This window comes from Brachyistius frenatus, unplaced genomic scaffold (assembly GCF_029030835.1).
Source record: "Brachyistius frenatus isolate BFR_SWC_R1_liver_20210118 unplaced genomic scaffold, ASM2903083v1 Contig_29, whole genome shotgun sequence".
NCBI classification, from domain to species: Eukaryota; Metazoa; Chordata; class Actinopteri; family Embiotocidae; genus Brachyistius; species Brachyistius frenatus.
In genome coordinates, this window is record NW_027210628.1 from 2,922,417 (window position 1) to 2,937,148 (window position 14,732).

The 14,732-nt window shown below is 43.1% G+C and overlaps 2 protein-coding genes across 6 annotated transcripts in view; one reads left to right on the forward strand and one right to left on the reverse strand.

Annotated features, from left to right (window-relative positions):
• Positions 1-258: 258 nt before the first annotated feature.
• Positions 259-5,489, reverse strand: bloc1s2 (biogenesis of lysosomal organelles complex-1, subunit 2). 2 transcript variants are annotated; one of them, XM_069699173.1, is made up of 6 exons: positions 5,375-5,489; positions 2,838-3,112; positions 2,485-2,601; positions 2,191-2,310; positions 1,943-2,047; positions 259-1,071 (listed from the first exon to the last, which is right to left on the reverse strand). In XM_069699173.1, the coding sequence occupies exons 2-6, from the start codon at positions 3,001-3,003 to the stop codon at positions 1,040-1,042; spliced, it is 540 nt and encodes a 179-aa protein (XP_069555274.1). In that variant the 5' UTR covers positions 3,004-3,112; positions 5,375-5,489; the 3' UTR covers positions 259-1,039. The 2 variants fall into 2 exon arrangements, with proteins under 2 accessions (XP_069555274.1, XP_069555275.1); XM_069699174.1 differs by lacking the exon at positions 2,838-3,112 and having other exon boundaries at positions 5,375-5,465.
• usp24 (ubiquitin specific peptidase 24) overlaps positions 4,360-14,732 on the forward strand; it is a 34,547-nt gene continuing 24,174 nt past the window's right edge. For all 4 annotated transcript variants that reach the window (XM_069699168.1, XM_069699169.1, XM_069699171.1 and 1 more), the window contains exons 1-14: positions 4,360-4,804; positions 8,136-8,304; positions 8,543-8,610; positions 9,369-9,512; positions 9,775-9,900; positions 10,260-10,295; positions 10,390-10,455; positions 12,691-12,756; positions 13,316-13,390; positions 13,572-13,730; positions 13,836-13,950; positions 14,046-14,149; positions 14,320-14,427; positions 14,540-14,635. In XM_069699168.1, coding sequence (XP_069555269.1) covers positions 4,526-4,804; positions 8,136-8,304; positions 8,543-8,610; positions 9,369-9,512; positions 9,775-9,900; positions 10,260-10,295; positions 10,390-10,455; positions 12,691-12,756; positions 13,316-13,390; positions 13,572-13,730; positions 13,836-13,950; positions 14,046-14,149; positions 14,320-14,427; positions 14,540-14,635 — 1,611 coding nt within the window. In that variant the 5' untranslated portion in view covers positions 4,360-4,525. The remainder of the gene's footprint in view (positions 4,805-8,135; positions 8,305-8,542; positions 8,611-9,368; positions 9,513-9,774; positions 9,901-10,259; positions 10,296-10,389; positions 10,456-12,690; positions 12,757-13,315; positions 13,391-13,571; positions 13,731-13,835; positions 13,951-14,045; positions 14,150-14,319; positions 14,428-14,539; positions 14,636-14,732) is intronic.

A 14,732-nucleotide genomic window follows, 5' to 3' on the forward strand; every position in this document is an offset into this window, starting at 1 on the left:
ATCTTCAGTCACACATTCATTATATGCTTTGAATTGTCAAATCAGTGTCATCCATTTCCCTCTACGGTCTTGATCTTCCCAGTTTTTCCCTCTTCTGAGAAGGCAGAAACTCGAAGCTTCTCCAGCAGTGGGTCAGTTTTTCCAGAGATACAGTACATAATATTTGATACATCAACTATGCATCAGTTTTCTATCGTGGTGCAAGTCTGCCATCTGCTGTCGGGAAGCATGTGAAGTTTAAGGAAACAGACAAAGAAATAATAAGCACAACATGATTTATTTGAAAAGCTTTCCGTTTTGCGTGTCAGTGTCTCCAGCTAGACATAATGCAATAATTCATTCATATAAAGTATCTTTCTCTTTAACTTAAAACTCACTCTGTGGAGACAAGCGTCATTATCAGCTGCCCTCTTTACAACCCTGTTTGAGTTAAACAGTTACTATTCACACTGCCAGACAAATAAATGTGTAATATCAAATCATTCCGGTGTTGTTTCAGGCTACTACTGCTAAGTGGGACTTTCAGGGGTCGTTACCTGGGAGTCTGTAACTTCACAAAAAACACATCTTTGTGCATGCTCCATCATGTAAATATGACAGAAGTGTTGTTTTATACCCCGCAAATACGCATACCTGCCGATCTGCAGAGTTCCTTTGGGATTAGTCGTAGATTAGTGTATCCTGGGCTCCATCACTCAGTTGGGATATGCTGGCGAGTATGCAGATTTATTCAACATTAAATATACCCGCTATAGGATGTGGGTATATGTTGTACACCTCAGCTGCATGACTGCTGCCAGAATCTGGGATACTGGAGTTAAATCTAAGCCAAACACTGCAGTACTAATTCATGTGCATTCAGCTGCTTCCTCCTTGTTCTTTTTCTAGGTGTCAAAGTGGCTCTGGCTGTTTGTTGTTTCAGTCTCAATTCACATCCTCCCCTCAGCTCCTGGCTCCGCTGGCAGGGAGAGCAGAAGGCGAGGCAGGGTGAAAGAAAGTGAGAAGGCACCATAACTCTCAGTCTGCCTCTTCCTCCCCCTCATCGCTTCTCCAGTTTTTTGAATCTGGCTTCTATAAAAGATAAAGACAAGAGAAGATTGATCACTCTACAGTTTAAGGTTGAAACACAATACAACCACCAAACACAACATAATCAAATCATGTTCGCCTTTGCAGGCTGTACTACAGAAATATTGAGGTCATGAATTATTTGCGGTGTCACAGCGCCATCTGCTGCCATATGAGCAGATCAAGGTGGCCATTCTGACTACTTTTGGTCTGCATCACACATAAGCAACTGCAACTTACTTTTATTCTTATTGTTAAATAATCTGTCAATTACTTTCTATATGAATTGTTTATCTGTTTGGTCTTTACAATGTCAGAAAATGGTAACAAATGTTGACCAGCATTTCCAAAAGCCATTGCTGCGGCCCAGCATGTCTTATTTTGTACCAAAGCGGTCAACAACCAAAAGATATTCAGTTTATTATCACAGAGGATGAAAAAAATATTAATATTAAAGTGGCTGAAATCAGGTAATTTTAGCATTTTTACCATTAAAAAATTACTCAAACAATTAATCTATAATCAAAATAGTTGATTACTTTCCTGTTAACTGATTAGTTAATGGACTAATCATTGCAGCTCCGCACATACAAGAAAGCCAGCACGCAGACTATAATGTCAATGCTTTCATGCAGGGACTATGCTCTCAAAGAGATGATTCGTTTACCAAACATCACAAAGTCAGGCACATAGTAAGGAAGACAGCATATCGTGGAATCACACAAATAATAATACAGGTTGGACAATGTGTTTTACAAAATTTAACTTATTTACCTATAAATTTCAATACTGAATTTCAGTAGTCTTTGTTGCATTGTTATACGTTTGCAGGACATATATGTGCACTCCTCTCCACTTCTGTACTATGTCTTACCGAGTTTCTTGGAGTATGCATCCATTTTGTAAGCAGCTTGTTCAAGCGCAGATACTTGCTCCTCAATCTGATTTATTTGGTCCAAGTAGGGCTGCAGGCTGGCATCTAAAGCAAGCATACAATCAGAAAAGTGTTGTTGACGTACATTATTTAATCGTGATAAATAAACCAGAAATAAACATTCCCACAACGGCACAACACATGGGATAGTTTTGTTGTGCAGACGCTGCATAGTATTCATATCTTACATTTGTTATTGAGATCCTGCAGGTTACGGCTGATGTTGATACTGATGTCCTTCATTTCCATGTACTTCAGACTCGTGAGCTTGTTCATGTTCTCCAGTAGACAGTAATCCTCACAAGTGGCTGAAAAGGTAAAAGGGGATTGGGTTGGTATACAAGAGAGAAAAGAAAACAGCGGGAAAGAAGGGTAAGTATAAGGATAAGAAACAAAGAGCACCAGCAAATACTACCAAAAAATATAGTTGTCTTCCACAATGCAAAGAACATGAGAGAGTGTGCAAAAAATAAACACGCAACCTGTTAGTTCTCCTTGCAGAAACATGGCCATCTTTTCAAACATATCGGTGCACAACTCGTTGATGTCGGGCTGTGCGGGCTCCACAGCCTCCTCTGCTGTCTCCACACCACCATCACCTGAGAACAAGCGTTACGAGCAACAATAAATAAGACACAGCTTGCGAATACCGTTCAAAAACTGAATGTAAACACAATGGAAAAGCATTAAAGCCTAATTTTATAGAAAATGCAAACGTAAGAAAGTTGACAGTTGTGGTGTACAATGTAGCCCACACAAAAAGCTAAGTAATTAAGTTACTGTATGCTGCATTAGCATTGACAAGCTACGGAAGTGCAAACAAAGCGCGATTCACTGTTTGTGCCGGGCCTCCTTGGAGCGACCGCCAGGCTTTCCGCTGCATCCTCCGGACCTTCTCCCTGACTGCTGCTGCTCGTGGCCGGGTTCAGAGCCGCCGAATGGGCCGCTGGTGCCCTGGAGATGCTATCCATAGCAGCGGCTTCGTCGCCAGTCGCAGCCATTTTGTTCCCGTTTTGATTGTCCCATGTCACATGAGCGGAGTGCTTGTTCACGTGACGTCCGCCCGCCACCACTTCCGCCGCCCCGACTCGCGCGCGCGGCCACGCCCTTCTGTTGTTAGGAAGCAGTGATTACTGCTTTTGCTTTTGTGGTTCATTTTCAGGCGCTAATTTAATCGACGTGTTTATTAAAAAAAATAAAAATTAAAAAAAAGTATGTGGAAGAATATTTAAAGGTGTAATCTGCAGATTTAATACAGCCTACATTTAAGGTGGGCCTAGTGCTCATGTAAAATGTGTGGGAGTTATGATAACATGATAACATAGCCGATGTCGTTTCTCTGGTAGTGATTGAAAAATTAATATTTCATTCAATTATTTTTTTTACAGCATTGTTACAATTTTAAAATTCTTCAGATAAAACCCGTAATGAGATTATACATTTTATATAGCAGGTTCATAGTTTGCAGCTCACAGCACTACTCTTTATTCTATAGGCTACCTCCTTTCACAGCATCTTGATCAAATTAGTTTCTGTGTTAAAGAATATAGATATATATATCTATATATATATATATACACCCTTTTTTACTGTCTATGAATGCTGGCTACAGTGGATCCCAAAAATTACCTGTTCCCCATTATTTCACCATCTTTTTTTAAATTTGCTATTTTATAAGGCCGCAAGAGATCATCCTTCTCTTGCCATATATTGTGTTCCTGAGTAGGTACACCATCTTTAATAAGTGATCTATATAAACTTTAAAAAAAAAGAAGCTTTTTGCATATTGTTTTGAGTAAGTTGTAAGTGTATAATACATGTTTAACTGCAATATTGGCAATGTTGGCCATTCAAATCAGTGTAACACTCATCTGAAATAAGAAGTGCATTTCTCATATTCTGCATATTGTCGAGAGAGTGAATATCATACATGCAACACACACTTTGGTTAAAGTAGAGACTGGCATTTCCCAGAATTATAAAGTGGAGGGTTTGTTTATCATCAGCACACAAGCACAGTTTCTGCTGGAGGATATCCTACTGAAGAAAAATATAGACACGTCCACGGTAGGTCCAAATTTTGAAATTATTTCTCATAATTTAATTTCAGAATCAAAACTTCTCACATTGACTCTTTAAAATAACGTCAAACTTTCCTCAAACGTTTTTATTTTCTTTTTCCTGATTTAAAAAAAAAAAAAAAAATACGCTTCCATAAATCATAAATCATAAACAGTGAAAATGTTACAGCGGTTAAACAGTAATTAAAAAATAATAAAAATAAAAATCATGAAATCGTCCGGATCGCTTCGCTTCGCGCGCTCCCGCGAGCAGCACGCAGTCCCCGGCAGGCAGAGCTCGCCATCACACCTGAGTCGGAGGAACCGGGAGGTCGTGACAGGCGGAGCAGCGGCGGACTGTAAACATGGCGGCGTGCACAGCTACAGGGCTGCGCCGAACACCCCGTTACTATTAGCCCGAGAGACGGAGACACCTCAACAACAACAACAACAAAAATAAACAATGGAGACCGAAGAGGAGCAGCACATCACGACGCTCCTCTGCATGGGGTTCCCGGACCCCGACGTGATACGGAAAGCGCTCCGGCTGGCGAAGAACGACATCAACGAGGCGGTGGCGCTGCTGACCAACGAAAGCCCCGGACTCGGGTACGGATACGAGCCGATGGAGAGCGGGCCTGCCCCCGGCGTGGGCTCCACGGGAGACGGGGAGAACAGCGGGAGGACCGGGACGGGAGGGTTTGACCCCCCGCCGGCGTACCACGACGTAGTGGACAGCGAGGTAAGAGCGACCTCCTCCACCTGGACGGAGGAGGAGGAGGAGGACGGAGGAGGAGACGGAGGACACAAGGAGGTTTAACTAGCTGGAACTTAGCAGCTTCGATGCTACAATGCTACAATGTCCCAACGTGAGCTGTCAGACCAGGAGAGGACATGTCCTCCGAGTCTTACGGGGGGAGGAGGGAGGGGGGACCGGACCTGTCTCTGCTTCACGGAGGCGCGAGAGGTTTCTGTTCGTGTTTATTTTTAGTTACTCAAACGTAAAAAAAGGCCAAAAGGCTGATCTGAAACTTACGGAGCTAACCTAGCGAGCTTAGCCTAGCGAGCTAGGTTAGCCGGGGAGTGAAACGCGCCAGTTGCAGGAGCAGGAGTCAGAGCAGGAGCAGGAGTCAGAGCAAGAGTCAGAGCAGGAGTCAGAGCAAGAGTCAGAGCAGGAGTCAGAGCAGGAGCAGGAGTCAGAGCAGGAGTCAGAGCAGGAGTCATCACTCTGGAGGGTTTCAGCTGGGAGCTGCAGCAGGCGGGTAAAATCCGTCCAAGCAGTCAGCCTGCGGACAGACTCACGGGGTCTTACCGAGGTTAATCCAGCGGTCGGTGGCGGGTTGTCCGACAGCGTCACCTCGTCCTCTGCTCCGGTCCACACTGCGGTCCAGCCGAACTGGACTCGGACGCGGTTTCGCAATTTATCTGGCGTACGTGGCCATTTTGATCATTTCCCCCCCACCACCACCCCGCCGTCGGTTTCTGTTGTGATTTTTGAGGATCACCAGCTGTCACCTCAATGTCATGTTTTGCCTCATCAGTCGTGGATAACGTGCGTGAGGACCGTAATTGAACCTGCAGCTCCTGTCGCTCAGCCTCAGTTTGCTCTGTGGTGTTGTACCGGTAAAATGAACCGACGTCTTCATGTCGGTGCATGACACGACTTCTCTTCATGTAATGCTTTGACTGACACCGTGAGGAATTGGAGACTGTTTTCCTTCAGCAACTTGACCTCAAACCTGTTGCTTTCCCAGATCTCCCAAAACGTGGTCGTAGCTGCCAACCTGAGATTATTTATTCAGGCTTTTCAACCACGTGTTGTATCCCCACGATGGTCAAACTATTTGAGTTGCAGTGATCGTGGGTCACCAGAATAGGTTCAGATAAACTACTGACCAATGGCTGCTGATCATTTTCTTCTCTCTTCTCTCTCGCGGTCACATAGGTGAAAATATTTCAGATCAGTGTAAATAATAAGCCTGTATTTAAAAATATGATAATACTAGTGTTGTTACAAAAATATTCAGCAGAGTCTCCTGTCAGTTTATTCAATTTCCCAAAGAAGAATAATTTGAGTCTATTTTTCCAGCAAAACGAACTTGTCTCATGATTGATTTATAAAGTTTTAACCTGTAGAGTAATGTCAACCCACTCATGTATAATTATGAAAAATGTAATTCATTGTGAGCCTGAGAAGTTAAAATCTTTCACTCTTGCGTAACATAAATTCAGATTCTTGCAGAATATGGAATAACATAAAGGTGTAATTGCATTTTCTCCTCTCCCCCTTTCCTGTGTTTGCTGTATTTATGCCTAAGAGGTTTGTCATAGGTCTTCGGCCTCATGTTATGCTCCCTAAATATAGCCCTGCAGTGTCCCTGACACACACAAACACATTGCAGTTTTTGCAGGGGTTCCCAAGAGGGTTGCGGGTGCATAGTAACAGAGTGGCGCTGAGTTACCTCATCATCCGTCCCAACCACCAACACATGCACACTGTGCCTTCGAGACATGAACCTTTCCCCTAAAGCCTCCAAGTCTCGAAACACTGAGAGATTTCCAGTTTAGGTGCCTGTTTCATGGTGATTTGTGAGAGCTTCTGTCCAAAGAGGGAAAGCTCAGGGTTTTTTTCCCCCTGTTGCTGTCAAACTTCTCTAAAACAAATTAATCAGTCTTTGCGCTCAAGTTAAATAGTCATCAAGCGGAGATTTCATAATTCTGACTGCAATGAAGTGTCTCTTTTTAGTCGCCCTCTGAACCCGGTGTTTTCTAAGATCCTTATTAGTTTAGTTTCCCTCCTGCTTTCCTTCCTCTCATCCATTTATGTGTCATCTCTAATTTTCTTAGAAAGGGAAGAGATGAAACATGATGCTTGTGTTGCTTCCTACTCCTACCCCCTCTCCTCCCTCCCGTTCTCCTCTCCTTGATAGCCTTTCACTTTTTATGTATGTGAAAAAAAATGTCCTCTTGTGGGATTAATAAAGTAACTATCTATCTATCTATCTATCTATCTATCTATCAGTATGCATCACAGTCAAACATGCACTGAACACATTAATCATTGCGTATGCTAATATGTGGAGATGTATTCATAATGGTAAGACATGACCTAACTATATTTTGCTTTATTAATATTAATAATACGCAGGGCCCATAGGCAAAATGGGCAAATGTGTTGTAATATTTTTGGTCATTTATAATGTAGCTCGAGCTGAATCCTGGGGCTTAGTCGTGGTTTAACATGCTTTCTCATACAAGACAGCAGGTCAAGCTTCATTAAATCACATAAGCAGTTATATGGCGTGCTTAAGCGTTGAATATGTTCGCTGTAACATGCCAGTGGGCAGTGTTTTTTTATTTTTTTTAGAGGAGGTAGCTTTGCTGTTTCATCGTGAATATATAAATGACTTCATGAATATGTAAGCTGAGTCAGGATGTAAATAATTCAATAATCCTTTTTCTGTTGCTTTCCTCACACACGCTCTCACAGACTTTACTGCCTGCATCCATTGTGTGTACTTATGGCAGATGAGCTTGAACCATAAATACAGAGGGTATAAAACTTGATTAAGTGGGTTGAATTTTTACTCCCCTATCATTACCTGCTCCGGCATGACTTCAGCAAATGTCATCGGGTGTAGCATTGCGCTACTAACAAGACAGCGTCATGTCATATGGCAGGGTGTTCATTAAACTGCTCTCACACCCTGTCTTACACATCACAGCCCTTTACACCTAATCGCTGCTGAATTACTCGAAAACAAGCACCTGTCTCGATTTGCTCTGAAAGCTTCTTGTGAGGACACGGAGGGATAAAAATGATGCAGTGATGAAGGGCAGATCATAGAGGAGAGGACACACTTTCCAAATGTCTGCTAGCGCTCTTCTCCCCGAGGGAAGAAAGGAATCAAGCATCGTCCTGTCTGACTTTATCATTGCCAGAGGCCATTTGCATTATCCCAGCTTTGCACGGAGGATACGCGCAGTGTCATTATAAAACAGTGGGCCCAGCTGTGTGACAGAAAGTCACCCTGTGCCGTAGGTAGTAATTTTGTCATGTCTGTGTGTTACAGAGGAGCAATGACGAGAATGGGAACTGCTCCGGAGGCAGCATGGAGTTTCCCACCACCAACCTGTACGAGCTGGAGAGTCGAGTCTTCACCGACCACTGGTCCATACCTTACAAGAGAGAGGAGTCCCTGGGCAAGTGTCTCATTGCCTCCACCTGCCTCGCCCGGCATGGTAAGACTGTGTGGACGATGAAATTCTTTGTTTTTATGGTCTGCATTTAACTAAATCTGCGTTGTCGTGTGGGTGGGGTGTTTTGTTTGTACCATCGGGTGTTTGTCACATGTTGTTATTTAGGACGTTGGTGTTGCACGGTTCGATGTGTCACTACCCTGTGACAGACAATTTGTTTTCCCCCCCAAATTTAAATGTGGAATAATTATGTGAATCCAACGTCTCCCCTTTCCATCAGGTCTGGCCGACGCTGATGAGAACTGCAAGCGGTTTATGGAACGGTGCATGCCCGAGGCCTTTAAAAAGGTGAGCAATAGAGAAGCTCTAAAGTTCAGACCAAGGACTCGCAATGAGATTAAAGTGTTTTGAAGTGTTGCGACACTGTGAAGTGGCTCATCTCAGCTCGACTCAGGCCGGCTGATGCTGTCGTCTGCAACTCAGCTCGTCAAGTCACAAGTGGTTGTTTAGTGCTCGGTCAGGTGACCGTTTTTTTTTTTTTGTCGCTTCATCACTACAAAAAATGCAACTATTGCAAGTAACTCCTTATTCTCATTCATGTTTTAAGAGGCTGCGCATTTACATCAATCAGCCACGATATTAAAACCACTGAGGGGTGAAGCATTGGGTATAACACAACAGCCCAGCAAGAAATCCCCCCTTTATGAAGCTTATATTGTTCAGTTGTTATTCAGTCTTATTGAGAGAGGTATTGATTTATTTTAATGATCATTTTGGGGACTGTAATTTGCGGAGCTGTTAAACTCTACTGAGAGGTGTTCGTAATAAATTTCTCAAATCCCATTTAAATGCGTTGATTTGACAGAATATTGGGAACGGCGCTCAGTATAAGTCTGTGCAGTTCAACAGCACCACAAAGCTGGCAGTTAAAACAGAAGTACACAGCGTTGTTGCTGTGGAGATGTTACACCTTCTTGTCGAGTGCAACTTTCAAATCATCTCGTTGCAAATCCTCGGTCTGAACTGGTCCTCAGTAATTCCTTGAATAATTAGAATGCATTTCCTGACTTTTTTTCCTCTCTGGCTGTCTTGTCCGTTGTCACCAGTTGCTGACCAGCAGCGCCGTACACAAATGGGGCACCGAGATTCACGAGGGAATCTACAACATGCTCATGCTGCTGGTGGAGCTGGTTGCGGAGAGGGTGAAGCAAGACCCTGTACCTGTAAACCTGATGGGAGTCCTGACCATGGTGTGTTGTCTCACTTTGTGGTATTTACCAGAAATAGTAAAAACCCAGGAAATCACTTTGACGGTTTACCAGAACTCATATTTTAATGATCTGACCTGTCGTGTGAGGATTCAATGCCAACACATTGATTTTTCAAAGGTATTGGTTCAGCTTTACAAAGAAATTCCATTTTCACCCTTGGAAATCCAACTTGTGACTTTAGGTGGTTTAAAAGTATCAGTATCCGTTTTTATTTATGCTCTGTCTTTGTTCTTGCTTCCAGGCCCTGAACCCTGATAATGAGTACCATTTTAAGAATCGGATGAAGGCCTGCCAGAGGAACTGGGCTGAAGTCTTTGGGGATGAGGCCAACATGTTTGCAGTCTCTCCTAGCAACACCTATCAGAAAGTAAGGGATGCTCTCTTTGTCTGTACTCAGCCTTTACTGTGGAGTGTTACAGGACTATTGCACGTGTGCCAGTTTATCCATACACCTTGGCAAGTTTGTAAAGTATTTATATACACGAATGTCCTTATTAGCCTTTGTTTACGGTTCATAGTCATGTTCAGGGGTAGACAGACGAGTTCTTCATCCCCAGTGTTGCGTAACTGAGCCACAGGGGCTCAGGGGAACGTGTGAATGACACACAACAGCTGTCAGAAAACCTAAAGTGTGCGTGTGTTTGTGTGTGTTTGTGTGTCTCACAACAATCTGCTGTGTCATTGTTGAATAAATCCACTGATAACATCCTTAATTGTCTGTTTCAGGAGCCTCACGGTTGGCTGGTTGATTTGGTGAATCGAGTGAGTATTAAACCGATATCATCTCTACATACATATGCCACAGTTCTGTCGCTTTTGTCTCATGCGTCGTCTTTCCTCTCATGTTTATTTGCAGTTTGGAGAGTTGGGAGGATTAACTGCCATCCAGACTAAGCTCAACACCGAGCAAATCGAGATTGCCGTAAGAAAAAACATCCCTTTTTTCGTATCCTTGTTTTTGTCGTGAAACATCTAAAAGGTGATGAAATAGTTATAATAATGATAATAAACTTTATTTTTAATGGATGGAGAGGCACTGTAGAGTTTGAGACAGCCTATACAGGCAAAAGGTCATCATGTTTACCCCCACCGCTCTCAGCTGCAGGGTGCTGAATGTCCCTCTCTTTGCCCCTCAGTAATATTCACTTACACACAGACACACTCTCTCATCCTCCCGCTGTGTGATGGTTGAAATGCTCTGTTGTTTTCTGTCTTCTGAGGCATCCTTGTATCGATGCTTCCTTCTGGGAACCTGGCCGGAACCACCGCAGTGCACAGCCATTGATTCAGTGTGCGCACACACACACACTCCCCCGAACCATTAGCATATTAATAAGGCAGAGACTCATTGCAGACCAGCGTAGCGCTATTCGGTAACAGTGGGAGCTCGGCAGAGTGTGTGACATGTCAGATACCTTACATACTGCAAGCACAGTTGAGAGAGAATGTGAAAGTGAAAGGAGAAAAGATAATGGGAGGACTGCTCCCTCCTCCTCCGAATCCCAGGGGTGACTCATTCATTTGTCTGCTTTGAGCAGGAAGTCAAGTGGGGTTGGGGGGGGGTTGGGGTTACTGAGCGAATAGCGGAAGAAGGTGGAGGAGAAGGAGCTGCTCGCAAAAAGCAGAGATGGAGGGTAGTCTAAAGAACAGGCTGGAACATGGGAGCCATTCGTGAAGCTCCTGTGATTTAGCACTGAATGACTAATGACAGCTGGGCTCTGGTACGAGAAACTCACCCACACATCTGTTAACGCTTGCACCCATGCAATCCTGAAAACACGGTATCAGTTTAAACTCAGGTTGACCTCTGGCCTACACACTTTAAATTGAGAGGAGCGGTAGGGAGCTGTTGTTGACACGGCTACAAAAAACAGAAACAAATTAAAGGAGGAGTCAGCGATTGTGGAGATTGTTGATATTTGAATTTAACAGCAAAGCACATTGACACGAAAGAATGGGCGTGCCAGCTTTGTGTGATGTGGAATTAGTCTCTTTCTTATAGCTGAAGCAAAACAAACATAATGGAAAATGTCACAAGATGAACAACATGCAAGCACACAAACACAATCCAAAACAAAACGGATTGAAAACTAGCAAGTGTTGGTTGTTTAAATTGTTTTTACACAACTACAGTGACCAAAGAGAGGAATGAAGGTGTGCCGCTAAGTTAACAAGAAAGGTAATGTTACCTAGCATAGCATCAATCCAAACAATCCCACTGTGCTGACAAACTTGTGCTTTTAGATCTTTGTGGCTTTAAAACACTTCGTGAGGACAATTACGACGACGGAGTGAACAATGACACAGCAAGTAATGCAACCCATGTTAAACAGGTTGTTGGATAGCAAGCTGTCACTGGAGTTGCTGCTGCTAAGCTAACATGCAGAGAGGAAGGTGAGCTGGTTTCCCAGAGCCAACACACCAGCTCCAGGCAGAGATACTCACAAGTCTCCTGCTACTATGGTGCATGAGAGACAAGTGAACGAACTGCACAGCATATAAACAACAATCGCTGATTAACAGACTAATCAAAGTGCATTCAGTCCACAAGGGAATAAACAACAGAAAATAGCCGCTGAGTTTCACAGAAACATTAGCAAGTCCTCCCTGGCACAAGCTGGCAGCTAGCTTTGGATCACGTCGTGTAAACAGACAGAAAAAGAATAACACTTTTCTAACACATTGGGGCTAAATACAAACACCTTAACATAAACATGAAGAATATTGGACGTTTTTGTAGATGCACACACTCAGGATATGTTCATGGGACGTCACTGTGATCCGAGGTCGGAGGGGTCCTGCTGTGTTTACAGGCACACTGAGTTCATATAACAGAGCATGATCGAACGTATCCCATGTTAGCTGAACCAGAGCAACCTCTGCATCCGTCTTTATGCCTTTGAAAGCCTGTCAATGCGGCTCTTCACTTCCGCCTGATCATAGCACTTTGTTTTCATGAATTGTTCTTCTGATGTCTTCAAACACAAAACAGACAGCTCAGACAATACGTGTGTTAGATCAGAATTACAGACTCCACTTTTAAGTTATACAGTTCTTATGATAGTCAGTCAAACCACAGCTGGTATTAATTCATTGGTTTCCTTTTTGGGTTACGTCATGCCTGACTTTTTCTGTCTCTTTCCATCTGCCTATACAGTGTGTATCAGCTCTGGTCCAGCCTCTTGGAGTTAGTGCTGAATACCTGAACTCCAGCCTTGTCCAGGTGAGCTACCTTATCTTATCTTATCTTATCTTATCTCTCTCTCTCTCTCACACACGTATACACGCCACACATTTTTGGACTTTGTGAGAACATTTGTAATGCATTTCTCCTACCATCACAACTGAATCCTAAACCCAACCCTAACCAAACTTAATTCTGACCTTAACCCTAAAGCCAAGTCAAAACAGTCATATGAAGCGTGTATCAGAAAGTGAGTACTGGCCAAAATATACTAGACTAGTAACGTCTAACACTCAAACTGGTCATTACAAAGATAGACATACTAGCAAACACACACAAACATACGTGGCATACGGGTCTTAACTCTGTTTTAGTTTGACAGCTGCTAACGTATCTCTTCAGCCTACATCCTGTCTGGGCCGCAGTTTTGTTTCAAACTTGTTCCAACGTTGAAATGACCAGATGTCTTTGGTCACCTGAGCCGTGCTCCATTCAATTTTATCTTCTATTTTTATTTGGTGTATCCTTTTACTGTTTTCTGGCTGCAGTGGCCCATTTTCCCCGCAGCAATCAACAGTCTCATATTGTTTTTCACTAGCCCATGCTGGATCCAGTCATCCACAAGATGATCACATATGTCCAGAACCTAGAGGAGAAGGACCTTAAAGACAAGGTATGCTTTTATATTTGCACCATCTTGTTTTTTTTATGCGCTTAAATTTGCACACCCTCATAACAAGCCCACAGTGGGAGTAAACGGTGACAAAGCCCTCAATTTTGGGAAATTGGCATTAAAAAAAAAAAGGTACTTTGATTGTTATATGATAACTTAATCAATGTTCTTTTAACCCCAGCGTCTGGTGAGCATCCCAGACCTGCTGTCGGCCATCAAGCTGCTGTGCATGAGGTTCCAGAGGGAGCTGGTTAATGTGGTGGATGACCTACGTCTGGACACACTGCTCCGCATGCTCAAAACCCCCCACTTCTCCACCAAGATGAACTCCCTCAAAGAGGTGAGCTCTTATTGGGTTCTGATCCGTCAATTTTTTTTTCTCTCTTGAGTGTTTCAATCAGTTTCCGATCTAATGTCACACTGTTTGTGTGGGTCTTTGTCTCAGGTGACAAAGTTAATAGAAGAGAGCACTGTGTCAAAGACGGTGAAAAACGCCATCGACACAGATAAACTGTTAGACTGGCTTGTAGAGAACTCAGTACTCTCTATAGCACTGGAAGGTAAGAAAGGAGCTCACTACTTCTCACTGCAAGCAGACAAAAGAGCTTTCAGTTCGACAGTGGATGCGTGATGTGTTAAATGTGTCTTGTTCTAGGGAACATCGATCAAGCTCAGTATTGTGAGAGGATTAAGGGAATCATTGAGCTGCTAGGGAGTAAACTGTCTCTGGATGAACTCTCCAAGATCTGGAAAATACAGGTAAAAGCCACATTGTTTTAATTATTCACCTTCAGCAGGTTTGTCTCCATACAACTCTTAAAATTGTAAACTGAGCTGTATGTTTTTACATGCGAGCACATATTTGTGACAAAATGTACCAATTCCCCACCCCCTCAGTGGGTTTATTGATTACTGTGTGGGCATTTCAGGCCGGGCAATCATCAACTGTGATAGAAAACATTCATACAATAATTGCTGCTGCTGCTGTGAAGTTCAGCTTTGATCAACTCACCCACCTCTTCGTCCTCATACAAAAGGTCAGTGCCGTCTCTGTGACAATTTGGCAATGTACTGAGTAAAGATTTTGAAATTTTGTGTATTTTAAGGGTGTGTATAGTATTGATCATAACATATTTGCATGTTATTTAGAGCTGGGAGGTTGAAAGTGACCGTGTCAGGCAAAAGCTGCTCAGTCTGATCGGGAGGATAGGCAGAGAAGCTCGCTCTGAAAGTACAACAGGAAAGGTACGTTGTGTGCATCTTTCTTATCGTCAAGCTCATTCAGAAGGGAAAAATTAAATGAAGAAATCTACAGTATTTTAAGTTTTGATGTCAAAGTGTA

Coding starts and splice junctions, on each gene's coding strand:
- bloc1s2 (XM_069699173.1), bottom strand. CDS start 3,003: ATGGCTGCGACTGGCGACGAAGCCGCTGCTATGGATAGCATCTCCAGG. Junction 2,602..2,837: donor AAGGAGGCCCGGCACAAACA/GTGAATCGCGCT, acceptor GCTTGTTCTCAG/GTGATGGTGGTGTGGAGACA. Junction 1,072..1,942: donor TGCATACTCCAAGAAACTCG/GTAAGACATAGT, acceptor TATCTTTTATAG/AAGCCAGATTCAAAAAACTG.